The sequence below is a fragment of the Podarcis erhardii genome (genome assembly GCF_964252035.2).
Source record: "Podarcis erhardii genome assembly, chromosome: 1".
Taxonomy (NCBI): Eukaryota; Metazoa; Chordata; class Lepidosauria; order Squamata; family Lacertidae; genus Podarcis; species Podarcis erhardii.
Genome location: NC_138497.1, coordinates 11133374 through 11147076, shown reverse-complemented (window position 1 = coordinate 11147076; position 13703 = coordinate 11133374). Strand labels below are relative to the sequence as shown.

General features: G+C 46.7%; 1 protein-coding gene across 1 annotated transcript in view; it reads right to left on the bottom strand.

Annotated features, from left to right (window-relative positions):
* The window catches only part of MTHFD1 (methylenetetrahydrofolate dehydrogenase, cyclohydrolase and formyltetrahydrofolate synthetase 1), a 71294-nt gene that overhangs the window by 33256 nt on the left and 24335 nt on the right, over positions 1-13703 (bottom strand). The window contains exons 9-17 of the mRNA XM_081859442.1: positions 12988-13115; positions 11310-11407; positions 9949-10122; positions 8798-8934; positions 7707-7753; positions 5650-5757; positions 5463-5537; positions 4436-4538; positions 3196-3272 (exon numbers count right to left, since the gene is read on the bottom strand). Of these exons, the coding sequence (XP_081715568.1) occupies positions 3196-3272; positions 4436-4538; positions 5463-5537; positions 5650-5757; positions 7707-7753; positions 8798-8934; positions 9949-10122; positions 11310-11407; positions 12988-13115 (947 nt within the window). The remainder of the gene's footprint in view (positions 1-3195; positions 3273-4435; positions 4539-5462; positions 5538-5649; positions 5758-7706; positions 7754-8797; positions 8935-9948; positions 10123-11309; positions 11408-12987; positions 13116-13703) is intronic.

The window sequence follows — 13703 nt, the reverse complement described above, 5'->3', positions numbered from 1 at the left end:
TTCCTTCCTCCCCCACAACAAACACTCTGTGAGGTGAGTGGGGCTGAGAGACTTCAGAGAAGTGTGACTAGCCCAAGGTCACCCAGCAGCTGTATGTGGAGGAGCGGGGAAGCGAACCTGGTTCACCAGATTACGAGTCTACTGCTCTTAACCACTACACCACACTGGTTCTCGCCGTGAACTGCAAGAGTTTCTCTTGCTTGCATGGACGGCAAGATGGATTTTTGTGGTTAACAGGTGAGAGAAGCATTAGACACAGCGGCCAATGCGGCCTTTTTGCTTGGCCCCCAAGACGCTTCCCAGGTCACCCACATCCTGCAAGCTACACCTTCCTTGAGTGCTTTTCCCTTTCTGGAATGAATCCTTGAACTGTTAGTATTTCATGCATCCGATGCTGCAGATGTGGTCGGTGTAAATCACACGCCTGTCTGGGAAGACGGTGGGAACGGAAGACAGCCTTTTCTCTCTTCCGTTGTGGGTACTGTTGGGACTGTACTTCTGCTTTTACTTCGTCCTATCTTCTCTCAGAGCTGATGAGAGAGGACGCCATAATTCTTTGTCTGTACATAGTGTGTAAATAAATACGTAGATTAGCTCTACGATGTCTTGCGCTTCTTGCTGTGCAATGCTAGAAGATTAGTGTGCATATACTATCTGGTATACGTCGCTGAGCAGACTGGAGAAGAAGGGAAATGCTTTTTCCAGAGCTGCGCATACCAGAGGATGCTTGGAGTGTGGGGGCTGCAGGAGCACCTCAGGGCGTTTTCCAACATGAACTGCCACAACGCCTCTCGCTTGCCTGGAAGAAATCCATCTTTACTGTGGCAGCAGCACATTTTGCAATTCGCTGCCTGTTGAGACTGGGCAAGTGCCTTCTCTGTACTTTTTTTGCTGCTTGCTAAAAACATCTTTGTTTAAGGTGTGCAGAATGATTATGTATGCTTTAATCTGGTTTTTGAATAAACAACAAAGGAAATCCCCTGTGTTGCGAAACAGACAACTCTGAACAGCCACAAGCAACACGCGGCTAATAATTTGCTAACAATAACAGTCACAGTCAGTGCAGAACAGTTTTTCCGGATGACGAACTGTTTCAACGGTAATTCTTCATCAGCAAATGAATTGTCCTTACAGGTACACCTAGTAGCAAAGAATCAGCAGTCACCGAGAAGTGCAGTAAAAACTGTTCTACGCTATATTCGAAGCACCAATCACTGCTCATTTGCAGGACTGTGACTGTTGAAAGGCATTTTGCCTCCATCTCCAGGTTCTTTGACACTGACTAACTACGCTCTCTATTGTTGTTCATGAACATTATTTGACTCCGATGATTCATTACTCCATTGCATATTTTCTGTTCATGAATTGTGAAACATTATAATTTTGTAAATATTTTGTTAGCACATTATTAGCTGCGTGTTGCCTGTGGTTGTTCAAATTAATCTGGTTTTTAGCTGATCACCGATTCTGTTTTTTTTTTTTTTAATGTTCCCAGTCGTTATTAGCTGTTCCCCCAACCCCTGATAATGTTAGTGTTTTTGTAAACCATTTTGAGGTTTTATTACAATCAAGTGGTGTCTAAATCTTGGGAAACAAAATATACAAATAAAATAGAGATAAAGGACGGGTGTCTACAATACACACACCTCTCACTTTCGTATGGCTGGAAAGTCACCTGTTGTAAGGTAAGAGTCAACTCCATTGCTCCACCCACATTTTGCCTCTGGCTCCACCTACCACCTGCATGCCGTCCCCAGAAGGGATGAAAAAGGTTTCCAACCACTACCCCTGTCCCACGGGAAAGATAGTGCAAGGTTGTGCTGGAAGAGGTGCCATTTTTTATGCCAAGGACAACACAGAGTCAAGCAAACTAGATGTCAGAAATGGAGCGGACTACAGGGGTACCTTGGTTCTCAAATTTAATCCGTTCTGGGGGTCCGTTTGACTCCTGAAATGGTTCAAAAACCAAGGTGCAGCTTCCAATTGGCTGCAGGAGCTGCCTGCACTCAATCAGAAGCCATGGAAGCTGCGTTGGACGTTCAGCTCCTGAAAACGTTTGCAAAGCAGAATACAGTCATAAGGCTAAAGCTAAAGGTAAAGGGACCCCTGACCATTAGGTCCAATCGTGGCCGACTCTGGGGTTGCGGCGCTCATCTCGCTTTATTGGCCAAGGGAGCCGGCGTACAGCTTCCAGGTCATGTGGCCAGCATGACTAAGCCGCTTCTGGCGAACCAGAGCAGCGCACGGAAATGCCGTTTACCTTCCCGCCGGAGTGGTACCTATTTATCTACTTGCACTTTGACGTGCTTTCGAATTGCTAGGTTGGCAGGAGCAGGGACCGAGCAATGGGAGCTCCCCACCCAGTCACGGGGATTCGAACTGCCGACCTTCTGATCGGCAAGTCCTAGACTCTGTGGCTTAACCCACAGCGCCACCCACGTCCCAAGAATACAGTCATACCTTCGGTTAAATATGCTTCAGGTTGAGCATTTTCAGGTTATGCTCTGTGGCGACCCGGAAGTAACGGAACGCGTTACTTCCGGGTTTCGCCACTCGTGCATGTGCAAACCTTCAAAATAAGGTCATGCACATGTGCAGAAGTGGCGAATCATGATGCACAGACGCACAGTCGTGGGTTGCGTTCTACTCAGGATGCGAACGGGGCTCCGGAATGGATCCCGTTCACATCCAGACGTACCACTGTACTCATTTCTGGGTTTGCAGCGTTCAGGAGCTGATTTGTTTGGGAGCCAAGCTGTTTGATTACCAAGGTACCACTTACAGATAGGTAGCCGTGTTGGTCTGCCATAGTCAAAACAAAACAAATTCCTTCCAGTAGCACCTTAAAGACCAACTAAGTCAGTTCTTGGTATGAGCTTTCGTGTGCATGCACACTTCTTCAGATATCAAAGGTACCACTGTACTCCAAAACACGGTGGGTGGAAAAGCCAGCCCCTCAGAGCAATTTAGCAACAGGTACATATTATTACCCCCCCCCAACACTTTTATGTTCTCATGCACATCAACTGTAGAAAAACACTCAGTGGGGAAAGAAAAACCCCAACACCTCTTAGCTTAAGGTCAACCCAGTTGCTAAGGGAGGGTAAGATGCTATTGTTCAAAGACCAGCCAGTTCCCCACCACCACCCTCGCAATAAGAAAGCATCTCGGAATGAGAGAGGAAAGGGCACTTACTGTGCGTGAGAACCCCTTTTCGGTTGGAGACTGCCCAATAGTGATCTTCCGCAGAAACCTGTCATTTGTGTCCATCACTGAGCAAGGGAAAGTGAGGAGAGGGAGGGAAGGAGAGAATGAATGGATGGATGGTTGAAAGCAGGTTAAAAAGGACCCTGTGATATGGGGATTTTAGGCAGGGTTTTTTTTGGGGGGGGGGGCTAGCAAGGGTCAGCAACCTTTTTCAGCCGTGGGCCGGTCCACCGTCCCTCAAACCATGTGGTGGGCTGGACTATTTTTTTTGGGGGGGGGGGGAATGAACGAATTCCTATGCCCCACAAATAACCCAGACATGCATTTTAAATAAAAGCAGACATTCTCCTCATGTAAAAACACCAGGCAGGCCCCACAAATAACGCAGAGGTGCATTTTAAATAAAAGGACACATTATGGTCATGTAAAAACACACTGATTCCCGGACTGCCCACGGACTGAATTGAGAAGGTGGTTGGGCTGCATCTGGCCCCTGGGCCTTAGGCTGCCTACCCCATTAGCTCAGAAAAGCTGCTGAAAGGCGAATGCCTATTCATACGTGCACACACTCAAAGACATGCAGGAACACACAGACACAGGTGCACAGCCCTCTCCCTCCCAAAAACTTTTTAGAGGTCAACAGTTTCCACAAGCGTTCCAATCAGCGCTGAGCAGCTACATCTCAAGAGCTGCCCAGCAGCGTCCGTGCGGCTAGCCTGCCAAGAAAATCTAATTAAATGGTAGCTCCCTGTGCTGACCAGAACATCTCTGCCGGCCACTTCCTGCTGCCACATAAGCCCACCGAGAGGGAGCACATAGGAAGGAGAAGGCCCAGCAGAGGGGATGTTGCACAGGGCCCTCCTCAAATCTTGAGCCAGCCCTATCAATAACTCTGTAATTCTGGGGATGTTCCTGATTGGAAGTCGGCAAGCCCAGAGCAATGACTCATGCAGAGAAGCAACGGCAGTCTCCTTGGAGGATGGACAGTTCTGCTACACGGGAAGCGGAGGAGCATAACTATCTATAATCTGTGTGCAATCAGATTTTGGCTAACATTGAAGGCTCTGGGATGGGGACAGGCAGTGGAGGGAAATAAGTAGGAATCTCTAAGTCTAAACCTTAAACCATTTTTTTTTTTTGTACACACACAAATACTAAAGCTCAAACTCCCGCACGCTTTTAAACGTCTTTCTACTTTGCCCACTGTGGGTAATTTTTGTGCCAATACCTCTTTGCCACGTTATGCTGTCTGGATCAATATCCAATCTCACAAATTTGTTTATTTCATCATCCGTCAAAGCCCTTGGGTCTGTTTTCTCAATATGCAATCTCTGAGGAGGAACAAAAGGAGGGGGAGAGAAATAAGATGGTGGGTAGTTATAAGAAATGAGCAACTTCGGGGGGGGGGGGGTTGGAATCGTTCTTAAAGCAAAATAATAAAGGGAGAGCTGCTTCTAAAAGCCTAGGCTGAAACTTGAAACCTGCCAAGAAGAAATGTGAAAAAGCATGGTTTGCACATAACTCTGAACCATGGTTTCTTTAAGCCATGGGTTAGCATCCTGTGCAAACCAGGAATGATTTTAGTGACAGAATTTTTTTAAAGCCAGAATTTCAGCTTCAATGGGCCAGCTATAGATATGGGTCCTAAGTGTGTTTCCTGCCTAGCTAACTTGAACAGGAGCCTAATCTGAAAGAAGATATATAATGTAGAGCCAGATTTTCCTGAAGAAATAAAGAGAGACTTGTACAAATCAGCCTTCTCCAACTTGGTGCCCTCCAGCTCTTTCAGACTATCCACCAAAACAGCTGGAGGGCATTGGTAAGGGCTGGCATAGTACATTACACTTTCCCTGGGTGCAAATCTCATAAATTACAGGGCCAAGATTCTGGGTTTTGCAACTGTCTGCTGGCTCCTGATGGCTTACATGACAACACTGATGCACAAATATGACTTCATTAGGTGCTCTTGATTAGTCCGAAAAGTGTGACTTTTAAATTTTGTACCTTTTTTCTCTTTGCATACATTTGCCAGATACCCAACCTTGCATTTTTTGCCTCCTGTTTGCCTGGTTTTTTTCTATGCTTTGCTGTTTTCAGTACAAGTTATTAAAATGAAATAAAAGGATTCTGGGCTTTGCACCAAATTCTATGCTTGCAAACATGCAAGATGGTCACATCCCTGAATATTTAGTCCATGAATCATCCACACGGAAGGGACCTGGAATTGGTTACCGGAACAGGCTCTGCAAACTCACCCGCAATCTTTGGATCTGGACGTTGGAGAACTTCCTGGCGCCGTCAACAGAAGGGACCAATCGGGAATAGAGAGCCTTAAGGAGCAAAGGCACTTCATTAGCGGCTGCAGGGCACTCAACAAGTCACACACACACACACACACACACACACACACACACACAAATGCTACAGGGGAAAAGATGTTACCTGATCAGACTGCGTGGCCTCGTGGAAGATGCGGGCATCAATAGCGGCAGCGACCAGGTTATTGGCTGCAGTAATGGCGTGGATGTCGCCAGTGAGGTGGAGATTGAACTAGAGAGGACAGAAAATGTCAGTTTGCATTTCTTAGCGCAGAAAGTACTGATCTGATGTGTTGAGATCTTTCCTATTCTAATTAATTCAAGAGGGTTCTGGAAGCTTCTCTGTGTGAAAGAAGGTTCATGATGTTTGGGTTATTTCTTCAGAGAAGCTGAGTACAGCTAGTTTAAACTAGTTCTGTTCTCTTTCAGTCAAGGTCATGCTGACTATAAAAATAGGCCAGAAGGAGCCTGGGTTTCACACTTTCTCTTTCTATCTCTCTTTCCTTCTGGTGTGGTGTTCTGAACAGTGGTAACTCTGGTTGTGAACGGGATCCGTTCCGGAGGCTCGTTCACAACATGAAAAGAGCACAACCTGCAGCGGCGCATCTGCGCACGCACGGGTTGTGATTTGCCGCTTCTGCACATGCGCGTGGCAAAACCTGGAAGTAACCCTTTCCGGTACTTCCAGGTCGCCGCGGGACGTAACCTGAAAGAACGTAACATGAAGCGGACGTAACATGAGGTATGACTGTACATAGTATGCTTAGTGTTAAGATTCAGACTTATTGGATTTCTTATGGACAGGGCCAATCCTGAATGCATTGGATTTGTGACCATTATGCTCATTTGCCTTCAGTGGCAGTAAAGCTCTGCTGGATGAAATACAATTGCCTCTGGTCTATTTTTTTTTTTGGAATCTTGCAACATGTTTAAGTTTTTTACTCTGCTAACTATACAATGGAATCTAACCTGGATCAATATTGAGTAGAATATCCATGACAAAAAGTAGAATATCCATGACAAATTGGATCGGGGTGGAGAGGATCTCAACTACAACCTCAAACCCTCTGTTAAAGCCCAGCAAGTCCCAAAACAGGACTATGAGCTGGAGAGGGAAATATTCCACGGAGGCGCAGGTTAATTCTGTGTCCAGGGCAGCTGTCTACCAGCTCCACCTGGTACGCAGGCTGAGACCCTACCTGCCTGCGGACTGTCTCGCCAAAGTGGTGCATGCTCTAGTTATCTCCCGCTTGGACTACTGCAATGCGCTCTACCTTTGAAGGTGACCCAGAAACTGCAATTAATCCAGAATGCAGCAGCTGGACTAGTGACTGGGAATGACTGCTGGGAGCACATAACATCGGTCTTGAAAGACCTGCATAGGCTCCCAGTACATTTCTGAGCACAATTCAAAGTGTTGGTGCTGACCTTTAAAGCCCTAAATGGCCTCGGTCCTGTATACCTCAAGGAGCATCTCCACCCCCATCGTTCAGCCTGGACACTGAGGTCCAGCTCCGAGGGCCTTCTGGCGGTTCCCTCATTGCGAAAAGTGAGGTTACAGGGAACCAGACAGAGGGCCTTCTTGGTAGTGGCGCACGCCCTGTGGAACGCCCTCCCTTCAGATGTGAAGGAAATAAGCAGCTATCCTATTTTTAAAAGACATCTGAAGGCAGCCCTGTTTAGGGAAGTTTTTAATATTTAATGCTGTATTGTTTTTAACACTAGATTGGAAGCCACCCAGAGTGGCTGGGGAAACTCAGCCAGATGGGCGGGGTATAAATAATAAATTATTGTTATTATTATTATTATTATTAGCAATGTTCCTACAGGCGAGGTTAGAAAGTTGCTCTGTGATAGGTAAGAGACAAGAGCCGTCTCTTGATGTCACACTGCAAAATTTCCAGAGATCCAGGGAAGTGGGTACTGTATCGTAGAACAAGTTCCTTCAACCACTACAGGCTTCTCAAAGGTTTCCCAGCCCTGCTTTAAACACAGAATCACAGAATTGTAGAGTTGGAAGGAACCACAAGTTCCAACCCCTTGCAATGCAGGAATCTTTCGCCCAGTGTGGGGCTCAAACCCACGACCTTGAGATTAAGAGTCTCGTGCTCTACTGACTGAGCTAATCCCACATCAGCCGTTTTGTCTCAAATGCAGTCGTAAATTAAGGAATCAAGTTACCTCCTCCATAGGAATAACCTGAGAATATCCACCTCCAGCCGCACCACCTGTATAAAAAGAAAGGATGCCATTCATCAGACCGCGCTTGCAAAAAGTGTGAGCATCTTTATATTATTTTTTTATTGATTTTCACATTTATCACAGAAAGAAAAAGAAAACATTACAAAACACACAACAGAGAAAAAGAGAAAAAAGCGCAAAAAAGAATTATTACTTCAAATCCCTAATTTTCGTTACATTGATAAGTGACTTCCTCAAATCCCCTCTAACTGAATTTCATTATATCACCTGTTTAACAGTTCTCCAAATTCATATTTCTAATAACATTAACTCCTTTCATTTACTAACCTCTTCTCTTTTATTAATATTCAAATCCTTAATATTTACTTCCACATATTCTTACTCTACCCCTAAGCCTATTTATTGCTTCCAATAATTTCCTATTTATCTTAGATTACAATATTTAGCTAGATATTCTTTAAATTTCTTAAAAGCGTGAGCATCTTTAGATTATGAAGAGGATGCACAGGCTTCTAAAACCGACAAACTTCTCTCAGCAGTGATGGGTGTCAAAAAAAGGGCTTGCCCGAAAACCTCCTGCATCCGATTACCAGAGATGAAAGTAGATTATGTGCTTATCTGTAAATTGTCTTGTGTTATCTCATAACTTTTAAGTCCAAATTACTGATACCGGAAACAATATTTTCAGTACAGTGGTACCTCGGGTTACATACGCTTCAGGTTACAGACTCCGCTAAGCCAGAAATAGTGCTTCAGGTTAAGAACTTTGCTTCAGGATAAGAACAGAAATCAGCCTTCGGCGGTGCAGTGGCAGCGGGAGGCCCCATTAGCTAAAGTGGTGCTTCAGGTTAAGAACAGTTTCAGGTTAAGAACAGACCTCCGGAACGAATTAAGTACTTAACCCAAGGTACCACTGTAATGTTCTGGGAAGGGATATAGCTTGTGGCCATGCATCTGCCTTGAATGCAGAAGATTCCAGGTTCAACCCGCCCCCCCCTGCAGCATCTCCAGGTGCACCCTGGACATAAGAAGAGGCTGCTGGATCAGGCCCACGGCCCACCTTTACGTACCTTTAATTCCAAATGTGGGTCCTTGCGAAGGCTGCCGAACGCAGGCAAAGGCATTCCGACCAAGGTATGCTCCCAGCGCTTGAACCAGTCCCACTGTTGTGGTGCTTTTCCCTTCTCCCAGGGGTGTGGGCGTTATACTGAAATGCAAAAAAACAAACAAACCCCAAGGCATTGGGAAAATGCACCTGTTTCCTTTGAGCAAAGCCGACAGGCTATGAACAAGGTGATCTCCTGCATGCACCCTTAGCGCTGGTATTCAAAGCTCAAGACAAGCTCTTTGGGGTCCAGCAAATCACAGGACGGCCATGATGCCGATCTCGTGCTGCCTCACCTCTGCCTCTCCCAGCAAACAACCACCACCTGCCTCCTGGGAAGTCAGTGCAGCGGCTCCAGCCAGTGGCATAGCATGGTTAGGGCCACGGGGCAGCTGCCCTGGGCACAAAATTGTTTAGGGTGCATAATTTCAGCACCCAGAGCTGCCTCAACACAGCTGTGCACTGTTAGTTTCTGTTTTGCCACTGAGCAGCTGCTTAGAGTCACAAGGCTCTGTTTACATTCCAGAGACATTCCAGTCTCACGGGAGAAGGGAGACGGATGTGACGTTACTGGTTTCCTGTTCCTTTGTTGTTCAGTTGCTCTCTGCTCTCACAGAGAGAGGATGTATTTTCCTTTGCTCTCTACGTAGCTTAGTAATAAAGCATAGCATGTAGCCATAAATCTCATCACTTCCGCATGCTGTTTTGGATTCTCTGCTGAATGGGGGAACGTGCCTGAGGCCTCATCAAAGGCTCAGGTCGTTAATTATTCATCAGGGGCGATTCCGGAGCAGTCGGCGGAAGATGAGCTTTATCAGCTTGGCCGAGCGGAGATCCCGACATGCACTTCCAGTGAACGACTCCTCTTTTCTTATCACAGTGGCTGCAATACTCCTGAGTGACGCGGACACCATTAGGCAGTTGAATGTGAATGCATACTCTGTCTGTTTCCATCCCTCTCTCCCACCCACCCCGCTCCAAGCAGCCCTGGGCACTGGAAACCCATGTTACGCCACTGGCTGGTTCCACCCCACCTGGCAGGCTGCTCCTCAATGTCCCCAACTGAAAAAGGCTATGAGCCGACCGGAGTAGCAGAAACGGACACATGAAACCTACCCTGTTACGACAACGTATCTGCCGTCGGGCTGGTCCTTCAGGCGCTTCAGCGCCGACAGCGAAATCTTGGCCTTGCACTGGCCGTAGAGTTGCACCTCATCTGAGAGCAGACCGATCTCCTTGGCCAGCTGGCCGATGGGCTTGGGGAAGCAGGACCGGGATACTTCGATGTCGCTGAAAGTCAACAAGAGGGCAGTGAGGAAGAGTTCTACGGAGAGACGATACGCAGGACTATAGGAAGCGGCTTTAATGCTGAGTTATAGATCGCTGGCCCAGTGAAGTTCATGGCTGAGTGAGGATTCGAACCCAAGCCTCCCAGGCTGTAGCCCACTACTTTAATCACAACACCACCCTGGCTCTCCCCACTACAGTTGTGTGTGTATGGAGGGAGAGTCATGTTTCTGAGTGCTCGCCTAAAAGAAAGGCTCCTAGCAAGCTGGAAAATTAGCAGGAGAAGGATGGACCAGAGCGAGCTCTCATCTTGGGTGCCCTCCGGCTGTTTTAAAACTACAACACCTGTCAGTCCCAGCCACAACATCTGGAGATATTCCTAGAACCACAGAATTGCAGACTTGGAAGGCATCATACAAGGATCATCTGGTCCACCACACCCTGCAATTGCAAGGCTCTCTCTGCTCAATGTAGGGACGTGGGTGGCACTGTGGGTTAAACCACAGAGCCTAGGATTTGCCGATCAGAAGGTTGGTGGTTTGAATCCCCACGACGGGGTGAGCTCCCGTTGCTTGGTCCCTGCCATCCTAGCAGTTCGAAAGCATGCCAAAGTGCAAGTAGATAAATAGGTACCGCTCTGGCGGGAAGGTAAACGGCATTTCCGTGCGCCGCTCTGGTTTTGCCAGAAGCGGCTTAGTCATGCTGGCCACATGACCCAGAAGCTGTACGCCGGCTCCCTCGGCCAATAAAGCGAGATGAGCGCCGCAACCCCAGAGTCGGTCATGACTGGACCTAATGGTCAGGGGTCCCTTTACCTTTACTCTGCTCAATGTGGAGCTCAAATGCACAACCCTGAGATTAAGATCCACATGATCTTCCCCAGATTGGGGGAAGGTAGACCTTGTTTTAAAACAACAACCACCTAGATAAAAAAGCTGTTCCCTGCAAATTCAACAAAAATCAATTACATCACCCATTTGCAGACCACAGAAATATATTCCATCAGTTCCAAGTTTCTATCAACCCATTTAGCTGTGAGTAGTGGAGAGAACATGCTGGACCTCTACAAAGACTTAATAAAAACAACACCCCCTATCCCATGCCCCAACACGCCCCCCATATAAATTCAGGCAAAAACCAGAAAGAAATAATCTCTATCAATGGCCTTCCAGCCATAAATTGTTCCTTACCTTGGAACGGGCGTTCTAGGGATCAGCTGGTTATACTGAATATTCCACTTGCCGGGCTGATATTTCTCCAGAAAGCGCTGCGCGCTTTCTACAGTGCTCTAAATTCGTATTGAAAAACAAAGAAGCGAACCAAGGAAAGGTCCATCACACAAAACGTTCCAGCAGGTCAGTCAATAATGTCATAGGCAAGACAGAACAGGAGCCCAGCACACACCTGGCAAGACTACTGGCCGCAATTGCTGTGTTCTCCCTCTGAATACTACCTGCTGGGAGCCAGGGAGAGTGCAGTTGCACTCAAGTCCCGCTTGCAGGCTTTCCACAGGCGTCTGGCTCCTCCGGCTGCAGCAACAAAGGACTTCCGCCCCCAGCCAAGAACCTCCATCACTCATTGTTATGCAGATGGGTACAAGCTGCAGGGCCTTTTTGGTTGTGGCACTGCTGTTACGGAATGCACTCTCTACGGCCTCAACACCTCCATCCCCTGCCTCGTTCTAACATCTTCATTACAACCTGGTTGCTTGGGTAGGTTTTGGGGGAAGGCCGATTATTATTTCTGTTGCCCTTGAAGCCAATTTTAGATTTACCCCCCCCCCCCCGCAAAAAAGCAGGATATAAAACAAAGGACCCTAACTGTTTACAGCATTAGTTGCTGCATTTTAGGATTATCGTTTCTGATCTCTGCTGTCAGACACTCTGATTACATCAGCAGAAAGCCAGAATACAAAGGTTAAATCATCATCATGGTTTATATTTTGAGAGCCTCTGGCCCTTCAGATGCTATTGGACTCCTGTCGTCTGTAGCCAGCATGCCTAATGGTCAAGAATAATAGATCACAGACTCCAATCTGCCCCTGATTTAGAGGCACAGTGATCAGAAATACTGGAGGTTGCTATTTATTCCAGCAATTTATATAGCTCTTCATGCAACAGAGATGGACATACAAGCAGCTTACAATGTTACAAAACGATAGTTTTTTAAGAATCAGCTAACATATGGGGGCCGTCATGGCTAATGGCAGATGAAAAACAGACATACAGTGGAGACATGCAGCCCCATCAAATAATAATAATAATAATAATAATAATAATAATAATAATAACAACAACAACAACAACAACAACAACACGCAGCCCCAACAAAATATGACAAACACAACAAAACATCAAACATTAAAAACTTCCTTATACAGAGCTGCCTTCTGATGTCTCCTAAAGTCAAATAGAATGAAGGCAGCCCTGTTTAGGGAAGCTTTTAATGTTTGATGTATTACATTATTTTAATATTTTTTTGGAAGCCGCCCAGAGTGGCTGGGGAAGCCCAGCCAGATGGGCGGGGTATAAATAATAAATTATTATTATTATTATTATTATTATTATTATTATTATTATTATTATCATCATCCCATTATTTAACATTTACAAGCATGCATTCATAGGTAGCAGATGCACCCTCACCTCTGCAATTTATGCTCACGCCAAAAGGTGGGACAAAAACACACACACAGAGAGAACACCCTACAGCACCCACAACCATTCCTCCCCCCCCCCCGTACATAATGTGCAGCTGCTCTGGGGGAAAGCCAGAGTTTTGAGGGTGGGGTTGTGGGAGAGCAACGCAGCCCCTATGCCTCCCACAGGTACAACCAGTGCGCTCTCTCCGCGAACCAAGGGCACACACCTGCATCAGCATGGCAACCGTCATTGGCCCGACACCTCCAGGGACCGGGGTGATGTAACCCGCCTTCTCCTTGGCTGCGCTGTAGGCCACATCGCCAACGACCCTTTTCCCACTTGCCCTCGTACTGTCTGTGTGTGAGAGAGAGATAAGGGGAGGGTGCGCATCAGAGCAATACAAAGAATAAGCAGGAAAAAGGCCTGGGAACATCTTTGCAACGGCAGAAAAACACACGCATAATCTCTTGGCAGCACTAAGGCAACACACCAGACCACTCTGTTTCTCCTCCTCTTTCAGGTTTCACTAATAATTGCTGTGCTGCTAAGCTGGTGAACTGCACAGCTCACCCAGAAAAACTCCCCTTAAGTATTTCCCCACTTCCTGCGTTTTAGCGCTGTTTTTATCCGTGTTCACGCTGCTCCATGTGGTTTTATGCTGGTTCGATGTTCAGTTCTGCCCAAAGTGCAGCTGCTGCAGCAGCAATCGTTTACACGCGGACCGGATTTGTGTTTTGCAGATTTTAATTTGTGAACCACTCAGGAGGGCATGTATATAAAAATGCAAAAAAGAGAAAGAAAAATAAATTCATCAAAGAGCAAGGTTTGCTCAAAAACTCCTGCGTGTACCATTTTTATAAGCGGCCGATGCATCATGCTTTTCTTAAGACTTTGCAAGGCAGCAAGATAGCTTGGGATTTGCGGGGCGAGGGGGTGGGCATG